Source organism: Camarhynchus parvulus, chromosome 4A (assembly GCF_901933205.1).
Source record: "Camarhynchus parvulus chromosome 4A, STF_HiC, whole genome shotgun sequence".
Classification (NCBI taxonomy): domain Eukaryota; kingdom Metazoa; phylum Chordata; class Aves; order Passeriformes; family Thraupidae; genus Camarhynchus; species Camarhynchus parvulus.
This window is the reverse complement of record NC_044600.1, coordinates 1,542,703-1,570,141: the sequence shown is the minus strand read 5'-3', so window position 1 is coordinate 1,570,141 and position 27,439 is coordinate 1,542,703. Positions and strand designations below refer to the sequence as shown.

The 27,439-nt window shown below is 41.4% G+C and overlaps 1 protein-coding gene across 4 annotated transcripts in view; it reads left to right on the top strand.

Annotated features, from left to right (window-relative positions):
• DIAPH2 (diaphanous related formin 2) overlaps positions 1–14,574 on the top strand; it is a 168,468-nt gene extending 153,894 nt beyond the window's left edge. For 3 of the 4 annotated variants that reach the window (XM_030967681.1, XM_030967680.1, XM_030967682.1), the window contains exon 27: positions 9,798–9,862. In XM_030967681.1, the coding sequence (XP_030823541.1) occupies positions 9,798–9,862 (65 nt within the window). Of the gene's footprint in view, positions 1–9,797 lie in introns of all 4 variants that reach the window. The other variant, XM_030967679.1, reaches the window with a different exon arrangement.
• Positions 14,575–27,439: the final 12,865 nt, after the last annotated feature.

Genomic DNA, 27,439 nt, shown 5'->3' with positions numbered 1-27,439 from the left:
ACGTAGTTTTAAGTTTTCTCATAGCATATTCAATTCCATTTAAATATTGCAGAATGCTGAATTGTAAATGTTAACCTAGCCATGAATAAAAAATGCTGATATTTTATTTAATCAAAAAAAAATAATTATGGATATTCTGCCTTTATTGTATTATTTAAAATATTTCGTTTTACTCGTAGCCTACAAGTTCTTGCAGAGTGGGTTTTATATATATATATATATATGTAGAGAGAGAGAGAGAATATTTTTCTGATGCATAAAAAATACAGAAGACTAACTTTTGCAGGCTACAGGGAATATTGGCATTGCTTGGGTATGGAGAAAAATCAGTTTACATTTACCAGTAGGAAATACCTCTTTTCAGGACCAGGATGGACCCTGAGTCAGGAGTTCTCACCCTTTTATAAGTTTTGGTCCATTTCCCTATTGGGGTTCAGTGTCCAATTCCAGCTCCAGGTTGTGCAGTCCCACCCTCCCTGTTTGCTCTCTCCATCCCCTGCTGTTTGCACTTTTTGGGCTGAAGCTGCAGTGCTGTCCTTGGTTCTGGGGCTGCAAAAGGATTGTTCTGTGTGCCTGAGCTGTGAGGAGAGCTGCTGGCACTGTGTGTGGAGTTCAGAGTGATAAACCAGTGCAGTGGGAAATGTGGAAGATAAAACTGAAGGCATCACTCCCAGCCAGGAACCTGCCCTTGATGCCTTGGAGTGGCTGCCTGGAACAGAGGCCAGACAGGGCTAGGAGAATAAAGGAATTTGATTTTTAATTACTTAATTAATTATTTGTTTTAAAGAAAGTAATTTTAAGTAATTATTTCTTTTAAAGAAATAAATTTATTTCTTTAGGGACAGGGGCAGTGGGATGAGGGATGGAAACTCTGGGATCCCCTGTGCACTTCACATCCAGAACCTATCACTGTCTGTATTCCCTGCCCTTTTTTGTGACCTCCCAGTCACCTCACTCCAGAGCAAGTACAAATTGTAGGAGTGGAGGTGTTCATAGGGGAGCTGGGAATAGGACATTTTAAATTTCATTATGGATGAAGAGTAGAGCAGATTAGCACCAGACAGATCTGTTTGAAATGCGAATACGTGGTTTTTTGCAGTGTCACAGGCTTCTCCTTGGCAGAGAAATAGTAGGGACAATTAAAACAGGGAAACACAGCTTTCACATCAGCAAATCTGTCCTCTCTGACATTAAGTGGTTTTTGAGTAGAGGCTCAACTTTTACTTTTGGACAACTACTAAAAGTGTGTGAGTAGTCATGAAAGAAGAATCACAATCTCTGTGTTTTGAGATTTGGATTCTTTCAGTACTCGAAGCAGACAGTTAATTTACTCTTTGAAACTTGTTTTACCCTTCTGATTCATCAGCTAAATGCTTTCACTATGCAGGAGAGGTTACAAATGAGAAGTGCAAGGGAAAAAATATCTGAATAAATGTATTTTTATTGCCAAGGATCTCTCTCTCTTTTTTTTTTTTGTTACTGTTACTTACTCCTGACCTTGCTGGATGTGACACATTCGATTCTCACACATCTTATTCTTTTCTTGGAGTTGTTTTCTGAAGTACTTTCATTTGTCTCATTTGGCTTCAAACAAATCCTACATTCATGTCCTAAATGTTTCACTAGTCAGAATAATTAAGCTGATCAGGTCTGGGAGCATTGGAAGGAAAATAATAGGGTCACTGAAGCATTCAGGCTCTAATGGGAACCTGAGTTCATTCAGATATCAAATCTAATAATTGCTTTACACCTGTACACACACTCCCAGTGAGCGAGGTCACATCAATGGTTTAGTGCTCTCAGGACTGTTTCCAGGAATATCAGTTCTGGTTTTAAAACACTAAGTTGTTTTGACTTTTTCCAACTTTGTTCTTGTTTTTATGTATCAGCTGTAGCTTAGCTGATTGCTCATCTTTATGCACAGGGAAATATTTTCACGTGACAGTCTCTTATTAAACGTAGAATGTGATTAATGTATTGCCAAGCAGATTTAATAGCAATCAGAAAAGTAAGAAGACTATAATCTGAGTTTCTCTGCTATCAAACAATTTATTAGCCAATTTAAATGCCCTGTATACTATTTACCAGTATTCAAAGGCTGAAACTGAGTCTGCAGGTGATTATGTGTACAGCACAGCAGAAGGATTCTGGGGATATTCACAGCCATGATTGCTCCTTGAAAAAGGCAATTTCAGAAGAATGAGGTAAAAATAAGTATTACTTTGTGAGATTTTATGGGAAATGAAGCAATAATTATAACTCCTCAGTCTGACTAAATTCTGTGATAAATCTCCATGAATGCCAGTGGTACAGGCTGTCACAAAAATTCGAGAAAATTTTATCACAATCAAGAATAAAAAAATACTGCCTAGGAAAATGACAGCTATTCATAGCAGGTTTCAGTAAATTCCAGCCTCAAATGCTGGTCACAGTGCTGCTTGTTATTGGAGGGGATTTGAACTGATGCAATCGTTCCTCTTCATCTTCTTTTTATTTTCCCACCTTTATAAGTTTACCTCTCAGCTGAGAATTCCAGCTGAAAAAGAAATGGAAAATGGCTGTATATGTGCCTGCATTGTGCTGACACGAAGGCCTATTTTTCTCTGTAATTTTAAAGGCCAATTACCCTTGGAGGAAAGGAGAAAAATAGATTGATTTGTCTTGTAACCCCTGAGGCAGGCATGTGTTGTCTCCTGCTAAGGCTTTTCCAGTGCAACTCTTGTGGAAGAGCTTTCACTGCACATCCCAAGTGGTGCTATTAACAAAGAAAGCAAAGGCAAATTAAAATATTAAACAGATCATTTAAAGGTTTAAGGAATCTTATCTTACTGGGCCAGTTCTTTCTTTGTTTTTTGGGTGGTTTGGAAATCTTAAGGCCCGGAGTAAGCAATAGTGAAATTTCCTTTAAACTGATTACTTGAAAATAGGGTTTACAAATCCATTTGTCATCCTACAAATACTGAACTTCGGCTCTAAATAGGGTAAGTATTTATTTCTTTATTGGAATTATGATACAGATGGCCAATATCCTCACTCTGGGCTGCAGCAGTGTGACTTTCATTGTGCTGCCACGCTGGATTGGCCGTGGTCACAGCTGGATTGAGCTGAGCTGGTAAATGTCATCACACATGCCATTTAGCATTAAAACTTCCCACATTATTCCCTTTTAAAGCATTTTTGTGTCTAACACACAGGACACAAATAAATGGGTTTTCTACTGATGTTCTGCATTTTCCTTGGACTCAAAGGCTACAATTAACAGTGCCCAGCAAGCTGGGTCTGAGTGGCAGCGCAGAGATTAGACGTGGCTTTGTTCCCTTCTAATCTGAGTAAAACTCTTTTGTGGCAGGGCTTAAATTCTTTAACTCTCTCTATTTTAGACCTGCTTCCTTGCCACAGTGCTGCTGGGTATTAACAAATTTATTTAGCAAGTTAAAGAGGATCCAAACAGGCACATATCCTCTCCATGAGAAATTGTTCACACGGAATCGTCTGGAAACCTTCAAATGAAGGTGCTGTGTGTTACCTAAATGACTTCACAGCTTTGAAGGCAGTATTTCTGAACAGAACACGACACTCCTGACTCCTGCAGATAACTCAGGAGATGTGTTTCTGCTTTTTTCCTGAGGAGGAACCATTCAGCCTTCAGAGACATCCTTTTAAGTGCTGCTGCTCTCCTTAGTGCTTTTTCTTCCTCCTTATTTCTTCTTAAACCTTTTCTTCCCCCTCAACGCCTCACAGATCAATGGATTTGTAAATATCCCAGTAACCAGGAACACATTTTTAACAAATGATGTCTTTATAATTAATGTGTTCAGCTGTGCTATCTTGATTTGGAGGCTTAAAAAAGAAAAAAAAAAAAACAACAACAAAAAAGCAAACACCGAAAACATTTTGCTTTCTTTTTGGCCTAAGGGTAAGTCTCTGTTTCTCGATCATAACATTTATAAACCCAGGTTATCACTCAGCTTTCACATGAAAGTCTTGACCTACACCAAAATAAACCAGGATTTATAGAATTTGACCTTACAGCTCCAGGGTTTGCTTGAAATCTCAATGTTTTCTTTGAAACTGATGCTAAAATAACCTTTTTAGCTGGCATTTAACTTTGATTGTCAAGAATTTGAGATTCTGTTTAGCAAAAAAACCCCAAAAAGCTGAGAACAGGGATGTTGGATCACTTGGTTTGTTCTCATTTTTGGTTACAGAAATATCAAATCCCAGTGAACGTCAGATGCCCTGCTGTGATGGTATAAAGGGCCAAGGTCAGATTTTGCCAGGCATGTTTAGGTTAAAATAAGAGTGGTTTAAATACTTATGATTAACTGAAAACACATTAACTGTACAGTGTCCCTTAACCCAGCTAGAAAAGAGTTTTATTTGCTTGTTTCATCTGCTGGCAATAAGGATCTTTTGAAAAGAGCTATTTCAGCCCCCTTTCTGCAGTGTTATTTTGGCTGTATTTCTCCCATAACTGATTTTTACCTTATTGCTATTTTTTTTCTCTATAGGCCATACATTCTGAAAGATCAATTTGAAATCAAATCTCACAGAGATGGACTGAATCTTAACAGAATTGAGGTTAGGAGAGCCATTTTCTCTCAAAAAGGGTTTTGCTCCAGACAGCAACAGCAGTTTTGATGCTCTTAATTTCCTTTCCTGGCCTTTTTCTCAGCTGGGATCTGCAATAATGTCAGAGGGACAGGCCAGGCAGTACCACAGGCAGTGTTCAGCTGCTAAAGAGGTGCTGGGTGGGGATGGAGTTCCCTGCTGGTTTACTCTGGGTCAATTCTGCTCCTGCCTGAGGTTCTACCAATTCCATTTTCCAAAAAAAAAAATGTACCTTTCATTGTGGGATGCTAAAGGTGATGTTGGTGCCTGCAGTCCATAAAGGGAAATAAGAATAATAAAATAAAAACAACAATAATAAAATTAAAACTAAAAATGTTATTAATAGTATTAATTTTATTTTTTTTTTACTTGGGTTGTTTCTTGAAGCAGTTGGTAATGTGCTGTTACAGGAAATAATGATTTGGCCTCAGTTTTCTCTGTGTGTGGGTAGCTCCAGGAGAAAACTGGAGGCTAGTAAGGTTCAAGTGAATTGAATTTGACTTAACTTGTCACAATTTTAATCAGTGACACTGGAAAATATTTCGTTATCCTGATGAGAAAGAAGTGATACTTGTAAAACAAAGTTCAGGTTTTCACCTTTTCCTATAGAGGAAATGCCAGTTATTACAGATGAGGTGTTTGATCCTTGGAATCCATCTGCTGTGGCACTTTATCCATTTAAAACCTACTCAAATGAGTCCTTTCCTCATTTTTTCATCATTCCCCACCTGTAGGAAATTGTCTTGCTGTTTTCCCTGTTTCGCTGCTGCAGTGCTTGGGACTGCAGGAGTATTTTTCCTTTGGTTGCTCATGAAAACAAGATGTGTTTCAGTAGGATTTCCTAGTGAACAAGATTTTACATGAATGAAGAACTGAATGTTTGATGTAAAGGCTTTCATTGATTCCCAACGGCACGGGCCATACAAATTCCCTTTCAGCACGCAGTTCTGTCTCTTTTGCATAGTCAAAACTATTTCAAAAAGATGAAATTTTAAATATTTTATTAACTGCTGAGAGTTGTACCTTCTTGCTGTGATCATTTTCAAGGCAAGTCAAACCAGGACCTCCTTTCTCTGAGCATGGAACAGTTTTTATTATTGTTGTCAGCTGTGGAAAGGTCAATTCTTCCACCTTGGGGAGGTGATTTAGGAGGGGAAAAAGGAGTCAAACAAGGTACCAAGCCCAGGGTAGCAGTTTGTAACACATTTATAATTTTAATATCAGGGCTGAGAGATAATGATAGAAGAGAGCTTTTTTTTCCTTGTTGCAGAATGATGCAAATTCCAATCAGGTACCTTTGAGGTATGGTTTTATAGACTCCGTCTTTCCATTATCAGATATCTCAGTGTCATGACCAGTCCACTGGACTGCACAACATCTCTATTAATACAAGCATTGATTGCTCATAAAAAATAGGGTTTGTAATTAGGAGTGCATAAAGTTACTACCTGGAAGAGTGGATAAGGAGAAAATGAAATGAAAAAGTCACTTAATCTTAGCACTGCAGTTGTGCAAAGTACCATTTATTTTTCTCCTCATATAACCGAGTTCTGTGTTGATAACAAGCTGCTGAGTTAATAAATCTGTGGCAGCTATTGAGACTTCTCTTTTAATAACAGAGCTAATGAAGGGGCATTAAGGAAAGGAAAAACAGATTTTGCAGGGTTTATTCCCATCTTGGTGCTATGCTGAGTGCAAGAAGACTTGAGCAAGGAATTGTTTCTATAACAAAGTCCATTTGTTTTTCGCAGGGTCACCATTGCATTCCAGGGTTATGTGTACTAAAAAGGAACTGCTGATTTGATTCCTCAGCATTTAATTTTATATTGACTTCATTTTCATTTGATCCAGCCAGCTAAGAGATGGCGATTATTTTGTGATATAAAAATCTGCTTTGTTTCCCATTTCAATCCTTCACTGTTCTACCTTTCACTGCTCTAAGATCCTTTCAGCAGATTGAGAGGCCACTTCGAAGGTCGTGTGTTCACTTCTGAGACAGATTATAATGTCTGTAATGGGAGCAGAGTGGGTGTGCCCTGCTTTTAAAAGAAATGGACTTCTAAGATTAAAGTGAGAAATCCAATTCTCCCCGTGTGGGGTTACCCAGAAGGCCTGGCTGGTACCCACAGAACCTACGATCATGGTTTCTAGTCATGTTTGCGTGTTTTCAAAATACACCTGAGCCTTTGGGCAATGATTTCTTATTTCACTTCAGCTACTTTTAACTTACTCTTATTTTCCCTCTCCATCCCCCCCCTTACAAAAGGAAAGAGTTTTACCATTTATTGATGTTATAGTCGATTTTATGCCAGAATAGTCAGTCATGTTTATGAGCCAGGCTTGCTTTGTGTTGTATTCAATACAGTCTGTTACACTAAAAAGGTAAATAGAGATGTTGGAGATAACTGAATGTGCATGTTGAAAGTGATAGAAATTTAATGATTTTTCAAAATTCTTGCTCAAGTAACTGAAATGCCAGCCCAACCCAGTTTCACAAGGCATCAGGATATGAAACCATATGAAACCCTTTGCTTTAACTTAACACGTAATGTATTAAGAAAATACTTTCTTATTACCTGAAGAAGGAAATTATATTTTTTTTTTTACGATTTTGTTTTGTGGTTTTATGTTTGCCTGAAGTCCCAGCCCAGCTTTGCAATTGCATGATGAAGGGAGAAAAATCTGAAAAAAAAAAAAAAAATCAAAATCAACAGTTCTAGTACACTCTTAATCTGTTTTTAACCTGTGGAGTTGAGGCTGGTGTGTTGAGGCCACTGAGAGCAGTATCAGTGCAGCCTTTGCTCTTGGAGGAGCAGCAGCACATCGGAGTTGATGACTTCCCTTCCTCTGTGCTCTAATTGCCAGCTCTTAGTGACACTGCAACCAGCACAGAGATTTATTCCCGTGCAAAACAGATTGACTTAGGGTAATTTGAATACTTTATGCATGGCTACGTTCATTAGGAAAAGGAGGCAAGGCAGAACTATAAAAAGAACTAATAATCTTGCTAAAGGAGCCGTTAATTCCCCACAGCACTGCAGACACTTGCACGAGCAGGGAAGGGGAGGCTGATTTTGCAGCCTCTGTCCAGGAACAGATCACAGAGATGACTTCTTTGTCTCCTTTAATTGCTTGCCGTTCTGGCTCTGCTGGGTTAGAGCAGGGCCTGGGCTTGTAGGGGGCTCTGGAGGTCACCTTGGCCACCCTGTGCCCAGCCTGGCTCCTGGGAATGGATGGAATATCTGAGGATGGAGCTACAGCCCGTCCTGGGGCAGGGCCCAGTGCCCTTCAGAGCCAGGAGGAGTTTGCTGCTGGTCAGTGCCCCGTCAGGAGGAGTTTGCTGCTGGTCACTTGTGCCCTGTCAGGAGTGTCCTGCTGGTCACTTGTGCCCTGTCAGGAGTTCCCTGCTGGTCAGTGCCCTGTCAGGAGGAGTTTGCTGCTGGTCACTTGTGCCCTGTCAGGAGTGTCCTGCTGGTCTGTGCCATGTCAGGAGGAGTGTCCTGCTGGTCACCTGTGCCCTGTGTTGTGCCTGGCTGGACACCCCTGGGCAGAGCCTGGCTGTGGCCCCTTGGCACCATCCCTGCAGGTGCTCACAGCCCCTGCTGGATCCCAGTGGATCCCTGCTCCAGCCTTTCCTTTCCCCTGGCGCTCAGTTTCACCCAAACCCAGCTCACACACCGTGTGTGTGCCCCCAGGGGTGCTGGGGACCCAGCTCTGTGCCCAGCCCTCTGCGTGGCACTGCCAGGGGCACAGGCTGGGCAGGCAGAGGGAGCTGAGCCTTTGGGAAGAGCTGAGTGCCTGCAGTGTGCCTGGCAGGTGCTTTGCTGAAGTGACTTTGATGCCTTAGGATTTGATTTTTTTATATTTTTATGTATTTGTAATCCTGCAGTTCTTTAGTGTAACTCTGAACTCCATGTACAGTGGGAGCTGCTGCTCTCCCATGCTGGGCAGACACAACAATTCCTCTGCAGGCTGGGAACCAAGGACACCTCACTGCCTCAGGCCTGAGATGGGAACAACAGTGAGTTTGGGGGAGCAAACTTGGGGTCAATGACTTCATTAGCTGAAGCTGTAATTGGAACATTAACCCCCAGTATGCAAATGAACCAAACTTATCAAAATGTGCCAACCCGTGACCCATCATCCATTTTTGGGTGTAGCCCCTGAGGGCTTCATCTGCCCCAAATGTACCTGAAGGCCCTTCAGTAAATAGAACTGCTTTTTATTCCCTTAATTCCGTGTTTAGGTAGCCCCAAAAGGCATCAACCTCTTTATGATATTCCAGCCCTGTGTAAAAGTCCCAGCCCCTCTTTTGGGAAATCCTGGTGCTGCAGCAGTGTAGGGACAGAAATGGTGCAGAGCAGCACCTGAATGAGACAGGGTAGAAAAGGTCAAAAGGAAGCAGCCACCAAAAAAAAAAAAAAAAAAAAAAAAAGGAAGAAAAAAAGGAAAAAAACGTGCATGGCAGGAACTCATTGTCAAAATAAAGCTGCAAACCTGCAGAACACTGAGTGGGGGTTAATCTCCTGCCCCTTTTTGTGTGTATGTGTGTATTCATGGCTTTAAAATTTTATTGTAAAGGCATTTAGGAGCGTGGCTGGTACTTGGTGATTGTTTTCCTGTGATAGAGACATATTTATTATTCATTGCAATAATTACTGGGTAATATTTTATACTGAAACTTGTTCACGTTGCACAATCAGGAAATGCTTAGGAAGTGGCTGATTTAACTGTTCTATTTTTAACTCTGTACCAAATTACAGTGAGAGGTGTTTGGGCTTTTAGGCTTGGAGCATCTAGCAGGTTTTCACTGGTCAGTGCGTTCTCATGAAACTTGAAATGCATTTTTCCAGAGATTCTCTGCATAAATTATTTATAAAATTTGAAAGATTTTTACCCAGAATTGTATTTATTATGTGCTGTTTCCAAGGGGACCGTGTTTCAGGATTCTCCCAATGCTTTTATCACCCAGCTTCTCTGATCAAGAAAGTAATTTATTGCTGATTGCAGAACTCTTGAACTCAGTCTGGCAGCTGCAGTGTGAAACTTCTCTGATCCAGTCTCCTACTTACTTATTTACATATCATTCAGAATGATTTTCAGGGCTGTTTGAAAACCTCTTGACATTGCATTATCCGTGTTTCAAATCTTGTGGTGATTTGTTTTTTTCTCTCTTTTTGTTGCAGATAATAAACGAGTGACTTTGGAAAGGTCTCGTTCTCGACACAACGGAGCAATTGCAGCTGTATGATTCTTCTGATGCCAAAGAATTAATGAATTGTTTTATTTACAATGAAATGGATGTGCTTTGGGAAGAGTTTATCATCCAAATTGGCAATGATCATAAAGGAATACTGGTATTGATTAAATGAGATGGTGTAAGAATATGTAATTTTAAAGCAGTTGCTAAAAAAAATCCACATACTGTATCTTATTACCCCAACTACCAAGATCTGTAAACAGTGTTAAACAGTAGGGTATATATCTTATTTTCTTATATTCTTTCTTTTTTTCACCCCTTTTTGTTTAAGCTGGCAACTCACATGAAAGGAGTTGGGGATTTCTAGGTTATGTTTTATATGGGTAAGAGAATACACTTCTGTTGAAAGAGTACAGCTGTGGATTCCATTTGCAGTTCTGATTTGAACATGAAAGGAAAAATAATAAAATTGTATGTTAATAAATTCAGAGATGAGCTGGTCTACATTATCAGAATCTTTTTTGTAACCATAAAAAAGCAACACATAGCCCCAGTCAGGTTGCTGAAAACCTTATCAGTGTAAAGCCTGGTGGATTCAGCTGCCAGTGGGATACACCACATATCTACACCTCTGGTGATACGATGAGGTGTACTTACTTATCACTGCTAAAAAGAAAAAAAAATTAAATAAAAACACAGCATAGGATTTTTCCAAAATTGTATCAAGGGCAGAATATGTTTTTAACTGTATCTAAGGAGGGATTTTTCTAATTGTGCACTTATATATTCTTTATAAAGCTATTTGGGGGAAAGTGTGATTGTCCTATTTTGATGATGCTAAAATGCCTGTGTGTAGGTTTTTAGAGACAAGCTACCCAATGAAGTTTTTCAGAACTGCCTCTGAGTTTTTCCTCTGTTTCTCAGGTAAAATACCTAGGGGGTCTCCACTGGTGGATTTTAGTGCTGAGAGTTCAGCAGCTACCAACGCATTTCCTACCTGGAGCACTGCCTAGCAGTGGCCAAGGCTGATTTTTGGGAAGCTCCTCCCCTTTGTGCCCAGGCCCTTGCACTGCAGCTCCTCAGGTGAGCAGCTGCCACTGTTTGTCCTGGCACTGCTGGGGAAAATCAAATCCTCCCTCCCCTGTCCCCTCTGTCCCCAGGGCAGCTGCCCCACCCTGAAGGTGCACTGCTCACCTGGAGGGGATGGAGGGTTTGAAGTGGAATTCCAGTGGAACTACTGCATAAGTTGCTGAGCTATGATATTTGTAAAGAATCAGGATGCTCTGCAGCAGCTGGCACTTGTTCTCAGATTATTAATGCTTATCACTGATTGATGAAATTTTATTGTGGATGCTTTTATTGCCTGGGGTTATGGGGAACTTGGGGTTTTTTAGTGTCTGTAAAGGCTGTTTGGAAGGTGAGGTGTCAGTGGTTTCTGTGCACAAACTCCTTGCTCTGGAGGGACTTTGCTCCTGGGGCAGTGGATCTTTGCACTACTGCTTGAGCCAAGCATCTTTGTATAGTAGATTCTTTTTGCTTCTCTGCTGAGATCCTCTTAAAACTATTGGACTAGTTTGGGATAAATTCCCACAATTACAAACTGCATTATTGCAAGAAAAGATACAGCTCCTTTTCAATCTAGTATTAATTGTAATTTTTATTTTTTTTTCAAAGACTACAGGGGGTTTGCCCATAGCTCTAAACATAGGAATACCACTGAAGCCTAGTGAAATGTTTGCTGTCAACTAAATACTCTCCCTAAACTGTTTAGGGGCTTTAGGAACAAACTGAAGAGTTGTATGGTACTTCAGGAAAAAAAAAAAAAAAAAGAGAGAAAAAAAAAGCATGCAACAGGATTTTGTTTCCTTGTTTATCAGTAAGAGCTAAAAAAGAATTAAAGAATTCTATCCTGTTTTGTGCAGGGTCAACATCAGCCTTGTATTGAAGCCCTGCTTCTTGAAATGGAACTATTAAATTTACACTTACAAAAATGTGCTTAATGTACAAAGCCAGTTTAAAGGATTAGGTTCATAATGTCTATAAAAATCAATAGTGTCTTAGAATTCAGATTTTGAAATTAGCATTTTGCTGGGATTTACAAGTATTGGTATAATCTTTCTATGTGAAAACTCAAAAGCTCTCCACAGAATCTTTATACGATAGCAGTAGTTATTAGTGCACAAGTTTTTCATTTCCATGGGTTATATTTTTTTTTGAAAGCTCTGTGAAAGCTGGCTACAGATTTTCGAGAACCAAATCCTAGGAAAAAAAGGCAAATCCAAAATAACAACATCATCTGATGCTTCTATTTTAATACTATTTTTTTCATATTTGAAACATTTATATAATTTAATGGACATATCTGTTAGAACGAAAGTGTCTTTCAAAGGAAAACTAGTTTAGGAGATAATTTATGTAAATATAGGGTGCTCGTATTTATGAAGTCTAAAATATTTTCTGAAATTGATGCTGGTCACTTTGTCTTTTGATAGTTTTTCAGTCTATATTAAATTGCAGATATTTTTAATGTTTTTATTATTGATCTAATTTTCAGAGGTGTCACATGTTTATCTAGAAGTGTAGAAGAGTAGCACCTTTTTCAGAAATGCACTTGCCTTATTTTCTAATTTTAAAAAAAATGAAATATATCAGTTAAATTATATTTGTATTCAAAGTAATCCCAGAAAGAAAATCACTGGAGGGTTCATACATAAATTTCTTGCTAATTATGTTTCACTCTCTGTCCTCTGAGACATGACGTTAACAATATACCAGCGCATCTGTTTGCATTCACATTTTACCAGTTACAAGTTCTGAGAGAGTTTTTTTGGTTTTTTTTAATGATGTTACACTGTTTACATTTCTTAGTTTATTTAAGAGGAAGATAATTTCACCTTTGCGATGAATCGAACCCAACCTCCGAATGTCATGGGAATGAAAGGTTTCAGCCGTGTACAAATATTCCTGTGCTGAGCTCCTGGCTGTGAGCTCAGAGCTGGGCAGGCACTGGGCTCCTCCTGCTCCAGTTTCGTGCAGATTGCGGAGAGAACAAGTGCAACCTGCTCTGTCCTGCGTGCTTGTGTGGGATCCAGAGGGGTCCATCCCAGCACACCCATGAAGTTGTGTAAATCTGATTATTTGGCTGCAACCAGAACAGGAGCAGTGCCTCAGAGGGCAGTGGCAAACAGGAGCATTGTCCCTTGTTCTGGTTTCAGCTGACTGTGGTCAATATGAGCAGTGTGATCTGAAATGATCTGTTCTTCTTGAGAATTGAGATACAAGAGCGTTCCCATAGTTCCCTTCTGTAATATGCAAATAATCATGAATATCTGTATATTTTTGCATTTTTGTGTGTGGTATATGTACTACCTCAGACAAATGCTGTAAAAAACCATAATATTTTCATGGTTTCTATCCAAGCCACAATTCATTAGCAACCTACTTTAAATTCATCCCACAACACACCAAACTCTGAGAATCTGGCTGAGTTTTAGGTTTGGCTCTGGAAATCCTCCTATAGCTTTTGTTAAGGAAACTTTGCAGCCTTCAGCTTTCACATCCCTCAGGCAAACCCTGCTTTGATGGGTGACTTCAGCCCTTCCTACCCTGAGAATGATCTAGCTGGTGAATATTTCAAACAGGTAATAGTTCTGTGGGAGCAAACTTCCCTGTGTGTGTAAATTGCTTTTTTTCCATTCAGCAAAGGCTTGGCTGAGTTCTACTTTGCTGTTTGCCTTCCAAGTGCTGCAAGGTCGGGCAGGACAAGTGCTGAGCAGTGTCCAGCCCACCTCTGATGTGCCATACTGTATTTGCAAGTTTAAACTCATTTTGAAATAAGTCTTGTGAGAAACCTCTTCCCCTGCGGTGTCTCCGCACACGCCCGCGCATGCACACGAAATGTAAATAAAAAATAACTTAAAAAAAAAAAAAAGAAAGAGATTAATCCAAGCAGATGCAGCCAAATGCCCCAGCTTCAGGTGTCTGCAGGTCTCCCAGTGCTGCTTTGGTGCTCCAGGGAGGGAGTTGTGTGAGCCTGTGCACCCTGCAGTCCTGCAAGCACCCACTGGTGTCATGGGGAGAGGGGGAAAGGAGAAGGATTTGTCCTTGGAGTGCTTTTAGCACTGTTTGAGGTGATACATATGCCACAGAATGTGAACAATAACCTATCACACTTCAGTCAATCTGCTACCATGCACCATTTGATTTCCCTTTTGGAAGTCATAGGACTCCTGATGCCAAAAAAAAAAAACGAAACAAAAAAAAGATTAAAAAAAATAAAAAGGTGACAAAACTCATGCATTTCTATTTTTTAAACAGCTCTGTGTTTGTATGTAATGTTTAAAATAGGAATTTGATGAAATCACAGCCTGGCCATTGTTAATCCATGTATTCTGAAAACTGTAATAAAGATATACATACCATGATTCTGGTAGATGCACCAATGTTTTACTTGATTATCATGATTATTTCCTGTTGAGTACCATCACCTCAAAGCCTGGGTTTGCTGTATAAAATTGTCATGCTGAAATTACATTCCATTTTAGCTTACTGTCGTTTTGTGGATTTCTGTCTTTTTTTTTCTCTGAGGTGTCAATTCTATTTGACTTGAATTTGGGGAACCAGGTGCCTTTTCCAGTGAAGGAGGACTTTAAAAACCAAATAACCCAAAAAAGTATATAATTTAAAAAAAAAACCCAAATTAAATCATGGTGATACCATTTAATTTTTACAAAAATAACAATAAAAGGGAATCAATGAACAAATCCCATGGGTCCATATTTATTTGAAGAGGCTGGATTTCAGTATAGAATTTCTAAGCACACAAATAGTCAGACAGCTATTGCTGATGTTTTCCAAATTATTTAATTCATTCCCAGAATGGTCTTAGCAGAACAGAAACCTGGCAGACTCTTCCCTTCAAAACTCTTAATGATGTCACCAGAACAGACTGAACTGCACAATAGTACAGAGAGATAGCACTGAATTTTACTCAAAATTCTAATTTGATATAATCCTAATGAATATGAGCAGCCATGTTGATAAAACTCTCCTTAAGTAACTTTTTATATGTGGAAAAGATGTGCCCAGGGATGGTCAAAGGCACCATAAATATATATGTGTGTATATATATATATATATATATAAAACATTCCCCCAAACCTTCTGCAAATGCCCACATAAATTTTATATAAGTTTTGATTCTTGAAGCATTATTAATTGTGGGGTTTTTTTGATAATGCTAATATCAATGTCTGGGTTTATTAAAATTGTCATTGCTGTCTTTAGCACCCTGTGCATGCTGATAGAGTATTTGTTGCTTTATGACATTAATGTTTTCTCATCATTACCTGTAAGCAGCTGATCCTCTGCCTTTAAATACCCATAATGTGAAACTTAAAAGTACAATTCATTGTGGTATCAGGTGGTTAAAAATTATTTCATAAATTCTTTTTCACAAAACTGGGCATGGATTCTGTTTGGGAGAAAAGATTTCCAAGTATCTCCAAGTCCCCGTGAATTTCCCCAGGCACAATGGAAGTGTCTTTTGAACCATCCCCATTGTGTTTGCACATCAGGCAGTGAGTAATCTGCAGTCATTCACAACAGCAAAACTTGATTATTACTTTATTATGGCAGTCCTACTCAGTGGGGTATTTAAAGCACACACTGGTAGAAAAGAGCTCTCTCCAGTTGAGCAGAGTGGGAGACAAGCATCTGACTTCTGAATGGTGAGGGATCAACAAAAGCAGGAAGAGGGATGCTGATAATCCCCTGTCAGTCTGAGCTCTCAGTCATGCTGGCAAAAATATCCCAAGGAACTTCCTGATTTACACATTGGGAAATGTTGGAAAGCAGAACTTGGAATAACACACAGTGCCAGAGAGGGCAGGAAGAAATAATGAGGAAGGACAAAACACAAAACCATGTTACAAAGGGATTTGTGACAGGTGGTGTTTGACCAAGCAATGGAAGCACAGAAAGAAAAGGGAAAAGCAGAGGTGGCACAGAGAGGCCAGTGCTGACTCAGGAGGGGAGGGAGCAGAGGCTCAGAGCATTTATCTGCTGGGTTTGAGCACCCAGCACGAGGTGCTGCTCAGCTCCCAGCTGCAGGGGCAGAATTTGGTCCATGAGGGTGATGCTGCTGCACAGCCCCGAGGTGCTGGGAGGGCAAAGGGCTTCACTCCCCCCTCAGCCACTTGCAGACATCTGACCTGCACTTTGGAAACAGGGACCATTCTCTTCCTGCCTGCTGAGATTTGGTGGCCACCCCCATCACTGCACTGGCAAAATTCAGTGCAAACTCTCCCTGCAAAATTCAGACCCAAGTCCCCATCCCTAAAGTGGAGTGTTCTCTTCAGAGGTCACTGAGGAGCTGCCATAAGCTCAGAAAACAAGTTTCTATAATGTAATACTTTATAATATAGGATGTTTCTTAACTATAAGGTGGAACTAGATAACTAATTTTTAAAAATCTGGAATCAGAAGAAGCTGCTTTGCCCCTGCAATAGTTCTGCATTTGTTGCAAGACTTGCATACCTGCTGAAGTAGAGGCTCAGTGCTCTTTTCACTTGGAGTTTTTTCCAGAATGTGATAGCCATAAACTGGAGTAGACACAATTCACAAGAGGGGACAAGAGCATAACTCTAAATAATTCAGCAGAAACTATTTCAGGTGCTTCTGGGGGCTTTTTGCATCTACCATTGTATTTTCTTCCTAAATAATTTCATTTTGGTAATCTGCCTTGTACAGCAGAGGCCATTTAAAGAAGCAATAATCACAGGTGGTATGATCCCTTTTACACAAAGGGAACAATTTAAAAGGACAAACTTCATTTCTCTGGGTTTCAATGGACTCTGCCAGGGAAGTGTCTTTTGCCATTCATTTGTGTTTGCCTTGAGCTCACCATGTGTTTTGCCCAGTAAAATCTGAATATTCCTGATTCCTGGATTTGGCAAAGAACTGACACAGTAGATAAAAGGTCTCTTGATCTGCTCCCCTGTGTGGCCCAGCAAGTGATTCAGGCTTGCAGCCATTTATCTGTGAGCCACACAGGCTCCAGTCTGGGGGTCAGGCTTAGCACTGGGAGGCAAAATTTAAAACACAAAATTTAAAACACATGCAAAGTAGAGAGAACCTGGAGGGCAGCAAAAATGCATCTGTTGGACACCAGCTCTGATGTCTTGGTCTGGTTGGACTGTTGGAAAATTTTGGCCTTGCAATAAAGCCTATTTATGCATATTATTAAGATATCACATAGAAAAGTTGCGCCAGGTTTAATTGTAGGTACTGCAAACTGCTGGGATTATTCAGTACTCAGGTTTTTGCTGTTGCTCACTAATTTCCCCATTATTGGCTTTCAGCTGGAGCCAGAGTGATGAACGCTTGCACTGAGGAGAGGTGCACTGATCAGGGAGGTGGGAACTGAAGGAGATGAGCAGGAGAAGCCTTTAATGTAAATTCTGTAAAGCAAAACTATATTTCTGCATGGAGTTCCTTGTATAATCAAGGAAGCAAATTATATAAAACAGATCTTTGATCATGAAGATGTTTTCCATGCAAAGTATGCTGCTTTTCCCACATTAATATCCTGTTTGCTCCTAATGAAGGCAGAGCCTGCAATTTTTGTTACAATCCAGTACCAACACAGTCATCATTTTCTTTCATTTTGATTTTCCTCAGATTTCTTTCATGGGGGATCAGTTGCAGGTGCCTGAGTCTGGAAAGGAGCAGGTGTGAAAGATCAGGCACAATCTGATGGCTGATTTAAACCAAGAGGTTCCTGTTGAACCTCAGATTTTCTCCACCTGTGAAGCCAATTTTCCTTTCACTGTGTGTTTTCTCTCAGTTGGTTTGTGTCTCTCCACACCCTTCCAGGGGCTGAAAATTGGAGTTCCCGGTGAACATCTGCATTTCCCAACTGGAGAGGCAAGGAATGTCCAACAGAACAGGTGGGAGCATTTTCTAAAGACACAGTGTGCAAGACTTTGTGGGGAAGCCCTTTCTGTCCACCTAGGTGGGGAAAACTCTGTGGTGAATTCTTCCAAGGCAAAGCCCTGAGGATTTCCCTGAGGGGGGAGGATTCAGAGGATTCCACAAGCCAAAATTCAGCGAACTGAAGCAGGGAGAGGAGACCCTCCCAGTTTTCCTGGCAGTCACTTCACTCCTACAGGCAGGGTTCACCCAAGGAGGCCCTGTGGGCCAGGATGTGCTGTTGGAACATCCTGCTCTTGTCTCTGCCCCTTGGAAGATGGCTTTTAGCTGAGCTACCCACCTGAGCAAGGCTCCCACTGCTGGATTCTCACCCTGCACCTCCCTGTGCTGCTCTCTCTGCAATGTGATTTTCTCTTCCCCACTCTCCAGAGTCACTTGGTGAGTGTGGGCTGGTTACAGTGGGGACAAAGAGCTTCATGGCCATCTCTTGAGGAGGCAGCATTGACCAGGGGATGGGCTGACAGAAGCGCCATTGGTTTATTGATGCAGCATGCTGGGAAATGGAATAGTGAGCCCTGAATGAGGATTTTTCCTTAGTGCAGGGTAAGTGTGCTGGGGGAAGAGGGGGCCTGTGCTGCTGTGTCAGGGAGCAGTGACCAGCCCTGCATCCCTCCCTGCAAGGCTGAGGGAAGCAGAGGTTTGTGTTTTGCTTGTCCTGGTGAAATGCAAACACATCAATCTGTGCCCACCCAGCAGCCCGTGATGGCAATAATTGTTTTGGCCCCAGTTCATTTTCACAGTGGTGGAATTAAAATCCAATCTGTTGGCTGTTGGTTTCCTCTCCCCCGGAGGAGGCAGCCCCCTGCCAGAAAACCTCCTGAGAAATGAGGGAATGAATCTCATTCTGCAGGTGGCAGAGTGAAATTTATCTAAATCCACCATCTCTGGGCCCAGCCTAAAGCCAGGCCCAGCCCTCCTGCAAGACAAGAGCACCAACCCCCAGCACAGGGGATGATTAAAAACTTTCCATATTGCTGGTAGCTGGATGCAATTTAGAATATGAGTTGCTATACTGAGATGCTGAAAACTGTAAACAGTATTTGCATTTTGTTATGAATGTTTTGCATAACTTTAAGGATGTTTTCTTTATCCCCAAGTGGGGCTGGTTTGAGCCCATAATGTGCTGTGAAGTTCCAGGAACAGAAAAATTTGTTGAGCTCAAACAGGCCAGTATCACAGCAGACGTAAGAGTGTTCAAGCAAAGAGTGTTTTGCATCCAAAATGTGTATATATTTGCATTTTTGATGCAAAAAGCCACTTCATCGGCACTGCAAATGGAGCCCACAACTGAGGCAGTGCAGAATTCTATGAAATTGAAAAGTTGTGTGTAATTTCTGAAAAACAAAGTCTATATTGCACAGCTTTAACTAGAGCTAATATTTAAACCAGTTTAGTCATCAGTGAACTAACATGGCAGGAGCACTCTGAGCTTCTTTATCACTGTCGGTTTCTCATGTCCCTAGCTCTGTGCAGTTGCTTTTTTTTTAACGTTTTTAAATTAAACTTTATCCTATTTAATTGCTAGGAAAAGAAAAAAAGTGCAGAAAGATTGGGATCTGAATTTTAAACATCCTCATTTTAGGTGTGCTGGTTTTAGGTTCTCAGTTTTAAGGGAGCTGCACTGGGGAAATCTCAGCACAAGATTCCTCTGGAAAGCCAAAGTTGAATTTTTTCATGCCAGTCACAGTTAAGGTGCCTGTTCTAGAGCTGGCTTTGGGATTGCACTCTGTGATCACTGCCCCAAGCTCATTCATAATTCCCGAACTTTATTCCCAAAATCCTGACTTTTGAAAACACTGTTTTATCCAGAATGAATTCTGTTTTCTGGTATTTGGGAGTTACCATAAACTGATCCCCTGAGTTGGGTTCTACCTGGAAAAGGGAGTGGCCTCAATCCCAAAGCAGCTCTTCATCCAGTTAATTGTCACTGTCAGCTGTTAATTCTTATGCACTAATAAAGTATAATCTCATTTATTTCTCATGCAATCCTTCTTGCTCGTGTTGGTGGGTGTTTATTTTAGTGAACCAGTGTCTCCACTGCCCAAATTCCACCACACATTCAGTCTTGCAAGGCTGGCTGGGCAATGCAAACTGGGCAATGATTTCATCCCAGTGCCAGGCTCACCTCCCTGAGCTGAGAGGTGGAACAGGGATGTGGGAGCTGGCCAGGACTCCTCATGCAGGTGGTGATTGCCAGCTGTCTCACTGGCTGACACAAAGAACTTCTTGCTTGGTCTCAGAAAAAAGAAAAAAGGAAAAAAATCCTAATTTTTTGAAACTGCGTTTATAATGAACACTGAATTTCAGTATAGGATCAGAGGAAATGTGATTTTAAGTCAGTGGTGTGGTTGGTCTTTTTTCTTTCTTGCATTGACATTATTAAATTAAAAGGAGATCCTTCTTTCACAGAGGAAGAGAGAGCTACTTATTCCTTCTATAAGCAGAATTTCTTGTGTCAGAGGCTTGAGATATTTTGCAAATACTGTAACTGTGTTAATACGTTTTGAGTTCTGGGCTGTGATTGCAGCATTTCTAGACAACGTTGTTAGCCTGAGCAGGGAATCTCAGTCAAATGTCAGGATCTTGTCTGTAAGGTATTTCCGCTCCTAAGTGTAGTGCAGAATGTCACTGTCATTCCAATTAGTGCAGCTGATTGCTATTAAATTTGTTTTGTTTGACATACTGCAATCTTTTGCTCCAAGCCAGGCATTTTGTACACCACACAGAAACAGCACATAATAACAACAGACATTAAGGCTGGTGGCAGACAGGACCTCTAAGAATTGTCAAAGAAATCAACTTTCTAATTTTTGCAGTGTTTCAGCTCTGTTTGTTGCAGCAACGCTGACAGATATTTTAGGACAACAGTGAGATATAAACCACAGCATTCACATTCATGTGCTCCTGGTTTGCTGGGCAGTAATATTCATTTACTTTGCCAGGCAAGGACATTCATTTGTAACAGTTCACTCATTTGTCATTGTAGATTCACTGCCTAGGAAATTGAGAGGATGAAATTTAAAGTTTCTTAATGTGTTAGTCCCCCTCTTTTTAAGTGGCTTCTTGTAGGGCTTTGGAATCCCAAGGGTGGGGTAAGGCACTGGGGAAGGGGTGGTAGAAGAGGAGGGACCCTCCACCAACACTGCCTGTTTTTATTTAAATAAACCCCCCTGTGTCTGCCTGTCAGTCACACGTCCTCCACTCGACTCACATCAGGAACATTTATGTATGCCCAGCTTAACATTTTACCTTGCTGCAGTGCACTTGTGTTGGAAAGCAGGGCTCAGCTCATCCATCTGATGCTGGTGGGTGCAGCAACGGCAGCAGAGAACAATTGCTGAGCCAAAGGAGCTCCTCACACAGGTAAACACAGCTTTTCTCCCCCCATTAACCCAGCAGTGTAATTACACTGCTCATGGGACAGCTGTCAGGTTTCCATTGCATGACAGGTTCCTTGGGCACAAACCTGGGCACCATTCCCATTGCAGGGAGCCAGCAAGCTTCAGGAATTCCTCACTAACAGAAAATGTCCTGGAGTAGAATGATAGCAAACAGTTTGAGGGATGAGAGAGAGAGGGTATTACATACTGAGAATATTTATGTAGATGTATTTGTAAAAATAATCCCAGAAAAAGCACCTTTCTATCTCTTGAATGTCACAAGAGGAAATTTGCAGGGGCTACATTGCAATCTCTTTAAATGATTCCTGGTATATTATTTATTACACTGGCATTTGGGGAATTATTATTTTTGTTTTCGCTTGTTGTGGCTTTCAAAACATGATGGTACTATCCACATTTTCAATCAATAACATGACATTCTCAGGCAGCATTTCTCTGGGATCCAGTGATGGCCAGAATTTCAACCATCATGCTGAAATATCAGCACAGGACTGCTCAGCCAAGTGAAGCATCACTTCCCTTCTCTCAAATGTTCAAACCAAGCTAGGTAAAACACACTGGTCCTTTAGGAGACTTGGCTCAAATTAGGACCCAGAAAAGGTTCTCATAGTTCAAAATTAGTTTTAATAAATTCCTGGAAAGAAAAGAAAAAGATTTTAGAGGCTGCAGAGCTTTTTTTCTCCCCATGAGAAGGTAAAACTACTACTACCATATTTACCTGGGACTGAGTGTTGCTAACAACTAAAATTAACTAGAAAATTGAAAGGGGGATGGAATATTCTCAGTCTGCAAGGACAGTACAGACCTGAAACGATTCCTGGGCACTTTTAGGTGCACAGAAGAGGCTTTTCCATGCAGACACTGAGCCCTGGCATGTCTGAGCCTGGCTCTCAGGCTGAGTCTGTGCAGCAGTGGCACCAGCAACCCATGCTCCAGGAGCAGCCAGGAGCTGGGGCTGTGCTCCTGGTGCTGCAGAGTTCTTTATTTGCATTCCATTTCACCAGGGTGAGGTTGGTCAGAGGCCAGGAGCTGGGCAGCACTGGGGGATATTTGCACAGTGCGCTGTAGCTGCTGCTACAAGGGAAATAGAAAATTGTTTAATGGTGCCAGGAGACTCCAGTGAAAGTGAGAAATCCAAGGCAGACAAGGAATCATCCCTGTGGGAGAAGCAAGAGTTCCCTGCCCAGTGGAACCCAGGAATATGAGGGTTATGGCTTGCTGCTCCCTCCAGCCATGAGGGGTGTGGGCTGGAGAACCAGCAGGAGCACAGGGAGATTAAAGCAAACAAAACCCTTCCTCATGCAGCTGCTCCACAGCTCCTAATGGAGGTGAGTTGTGGATGGAGCACCAGGAGCTGCACCAGGAGCTGCTGTAATAGGGGTAATATATCCTGCAGATAAACCCAACAAAACATCCCACAGAAAGCATGCATGGTCCTCTGGGATTTTATGCTATAGCTTTATGGACTTCTCAAATGAATATGCATTAAATCTAGCATATTAAATATATGTCTAATTACTTGTATTTTTAGTGGCTGCTGACAGAATTTATCCCAGCAGCTCTATTTACTCATGTATGAGAGAAGAGACTCTATTATCCACTGCTTGCAAAGCCTACATCTGTTTTTGTTCCATTCTGCTGCCATGTAGCTTTAGCAGGGTGAGCAGCAGCTACTTCATCCTGTCAGAACACATAATCATCCCAGGTTAATTCAGAACTTCCTTTCCTTCTCCCAGCATTACCCTTTTACATCCATTTCTCCCTTTGTTTTGGGTCACTGGGCCAGGCTTTCTGTCTTGTTATCAGAGTTTCCCAGTTCACAGTTGAAACCCCTCCAGTTGTTGACAGATGTTGCAGGCAGGAGATGTTTAAGCACTGCTGCTGCACAGGTAAACAGAGCCAGCGTGGCAGGAGGTGAACAATTGCATTCCCAAACAGAAATGGCACAGTGGGGTGTTTCACTGAGGCTCATTTTACAATTTAGAAAATCTACAGTGTCCTTTTCCATTGTGGGCCTTCAGTTGTCCCTGGGATTTCAGTCCCACTGCCTTTAGAGGCTCTAAGCAGATGCACCAAATAAATAATATTGCTCAAAATACAGCACTGGGCAGAACTGTGTATCAGGCCCTTCTGTTCATCAGTCTGAGCAGAATTTTGGAGACAATGAAGTCCTGACCTTTTGGTCTAATACAGACTTCATCCAACTGGGATATCAACCACATTAGTCAGTAGAAAATGATGAAGAGGAGGGTGAAGATTAAAACTTAAATTCCTTGTAAGTTTAGGAGCCTAATCCTGGTTTGAGGTTTTATATCTCAAATCAGAATCTTGGAGCTGAATTGCTGTGTCATATGTCTCAATAATCATTACTATTTTCTCTTAATACACATCTGAAAAAGATGTATTTCTGCTTCCTGCTATCTCCTTTCATATAACTTGTGGCCCTATCATTTTCTCAGGCTGGGAAAATAATCTTCCCAGAAGCAGGAGGCAGCATTATCCTGGCTCTGTGTTAGCATTCCTCAGAGTACTCCAGCCTCACGCTCATGTTTCCCACTCCATGGAATATATTTATTCAACACCTTTTTTTTTTTTTTTTTCCCCTCCTTGCTGCAAAATGTACAGACAATCCTTTCAACTGCTGAACTGCTGTATTACAAGAGGCCCCAACCAAGTGTTTTTACTCTGGCAAGCTGCTGTGCTTGCTGAGTTTCCTGCAGAGCATGATAATGCATGTAAAGCATGGCCAGGAAAAGCCCACTGGGAAGTGCTGCATCCCAGGGACAGCAGCAGAGTGGTTTGGATGTGATGCCTGTGCTGAGCCTCTCAGCCCAGAAAGAGGCAGCCTTGAGTGGGAGTTCCTTGTGAGGATGGGGAAATGCAGGGTTTTACACACTGCAGACAGCCCAGTGATCACTGGTGGGTTTGAAGAGAGATAAAATACAAGTTTGCATTTTAAGTGTATGAGCTAGGACAGATTTAGTTTCTGCTGGTGATATTGTTACAGTCAGAGCAAACAAAGCTGATGGCGCTGTGGCTATGCTGTGTCTGCTCTAGAAATAGTCTGGGAGTGTTCAAGGCCAGGCTGGATGGGGATTTAAGAAGCCTGGAGCTGTGGAAGGTGGCTGTGTCCATGAAAGGGGGGTTGGATTAGGGGATCTTCAGGGTCCCTGCCAACCCCAGCCCGTGATGGTGTTTGCAGGGGTCTCAGGATGAGGGGAGAGACGAGGATCTGACTCCATGTTTCAGAAGGGTTGATTTGTTATTTTATGATATATATTATATTAAAACTATACTAAAAGAATAAAAGAAAGGATTTCATCAGAAGGCTAGCTAAGAATAGAAAAGGAAAGAATGATAACAAAGGCTTGTGTCTGACTGAGAGTCTGAAACAGCTGGACTGTGATTGGCCATTAATTAGCAACAACCAACATGAGACCAATCACAGATCCACCTGTTGCATTCCACAGCAGCAGATAACCATTGGTTACATTTTGTTTCTGAAGCCTCTTGGCTTCTCAGGAGGAAAAATCCTAAAGAAAGAATTTTTCAGAAAACATGTCTGTGACACCACCCTTTCATGATTTCTGGAATTTCAAACTCTTGTGCATCTACTCTGGCACCTTTCACACTTGTTATCCATGGGAAAAATGTGAAATTTAACTATATTTCTTGAAGCTGAGCTTGGTCAGCTGCAGAAAAAGGATGGAGGAAAAAGAAGAAGGTACCATTTGTCCTGAGTGTTCTGAGCAAAGGAGGGCAGCCACAGCAGGGCTATGCTTTGCTCACTGTCCATTCCCCAGTCCTGTGTCTATAGTTCCACTAAATCTTTAAGGCAAAACTTCATATGCTTATCTGCTTGATTAAGTATCCACTATCTTCCTCCATCCTCATCATTAAACTGACAGTAATTACACCAAATTCAATGCATGACCTCTGGGTGTTTGCCCCAGTAAGTTACCAGAGAAGGGCTGCTTGTACTTTAATCCACTCCCATCAAAGTTACAAAGATTTAGTTCCCCCAATTCAGAGACAGTGATTCCCATCAGAAAAAGGTGCAGATAATTGCCATTTATTACCTGCAACACAAATCAGGTCTGAATCTTCTGTCTGTGTTGACATGAAAAATAACCACTACTCAGTGGAGCAAAAGGTGGTGACCCAGCAGCTAATGAAGTGTCAAAGTGAAGCCAGCAGAAAGGAGTGACTTTCAAAGTCAATGAAATGGACAAGGAAAAAAAGGGTAAATATTTAATATATTTTTGAGGATTAACACTAATTAGATTTCTTACTTTTTTATTTGCTCTTGTTAATTCAGTCCTACAGAATAGGCTCATCTAAACCCAAACATTTTTGTGTGTATCATGTTGAGAAAGTTTAAAAATATAGGCAACCCCCTATGTTATTCAAATAGAGATCTCTTCTACTTGTCTGCTTCTGCCAGGTTCCCAGTCTCAGCCCTGCCCCTGTGCTGTCAGCCCCACATCTGCCAGGCTGTGGTGTGACTGCAGGAAACCCCAGCCCTGATTTGTTTGTCTGGGAATGGAGTCACTCCCTGTTTGTCTGACAAACAGGAATAAATGTCACTCCAACCTCTGCTCAGGTAAATGGCTACATCTGTAGTTAACATTTTGACCTAGATGCAATTGGCTCTAATCAATCACTAATTACTTTCAATTTAAGCATACATGAGATCTAGTAAAGTGCTGCTCTTTCAAATATTTCTGTGCTAGAGCAGCTTTTATTGGAATTATTCCACAAGAAGCTGGTAGTGGCACAGGTCAGTGTCTAGGCTACTTTTTCAAGAAAACAAAATAATTAAAGTTTATTGACTTTATCTGGAAACTATTTCTATGAGTTGTTACAAAAGTTTTGTTTGCTACATGACAGTTTACTACTTCAGTTCCTAACTTGCATCAGTTGGCACATAATGAGATCAAGTGAGAGCTCAGCCTTAAGCTGTCTGTCTGTCAGCATATTATCTGTTCTGCCATGGAATAGGAGCTAGCAGAGCAGCTTGGATAAATCAGCTTTTGCAGTTGTCATTTCCTGCTATATGGGGACTTTATGGGAGAAATACATTGTCTAGATTAGGCATGGATTGATAGCTGTGCTCTCCAGGAATGATGAAGAAATACCAGAGATGATCATTATCCACAGAGGCAGCTTCTGCCAGCCAGTCACTGCTTCACCTTCCATGGGAATAACTGTTTTCCATCTCCTTCCACAGAGCTGAGCTGGTGTGAGAAGCAGTGAAAATTCCATCAGTGAGTGCCTTTGTGCCAGGCTGAGCAGCTGCTGGAGCAGAATCCCTGGAAGCTCTGCAGTGCCTGGACACAGCTTTAAGGCAGCACGAAGGCAACATCACATTTCATTCAGCAGGAAGTCAAAGGAAAGGCTAGGAGAAAAAAGAAGAGAATAAAATTCAGTCTCTGCAGAGCAGAGTGAGATGCTGAACATGTCACAGGACCGGAGCAAAGGTTGGAACTGGAATGTAAAGTGTTGTACAAATCTCAGCCCCAGTTTCAATGCCATGTCAGAGCAAATCAAGGCTGCTGGCACTGGAATGGTGGCAGTCCCACAGAGTGGATGGGGAGCTCTCCTTTCCTGTCTGGGCTGCCCACGCTGCAGGAGCAGTGCCTGGCTCAGGAGCCCAGCATCCACCAGGGAGCCCTGACCAGGAGCTGTGAGCCAGGCCCTGTGGGCTCTCTGCTGAACTGGCACACCATTCCTAATACAACACTTCATTCCTTGTAGAAAAGACACAGGAAAAACATCTATTAAAATACATCTATTGAAATAACTTTAAAGGTTTCATACTGGCACTTTCTGTTTTATCTTGATGTATCAGACCAGATCTTCTAATGTCTCCCTTTCCAGCTGTCCTGCCTTTGAACCCATCTGTCTGAAGAGCTGGAATTAAAGAACTTCTGTTCTCTTGACCTCCTGGTGAAGGCAACAAAGGCCACTGAGGAGTTTGTCTGCAGTGGAACCTGCTGATGGTGAGGAGGCATTAGGTTACTAATGCTGTCTATATTTTATTATATTATAATTATTAATATTGTTATGTTATTTTAATATAACATGGAAGTGTGCAGCCACCTCTCCATATTCTGTTTTCACACCTCTGGGACCCAGAAAAGCTGGCTGGACACAGTCCCTGTTCTTTAGAGCACTGGCTCAGGTAAAAACAAATCTTACACACAGAGCAGTGACTCCAAGAAAAATCTGATTT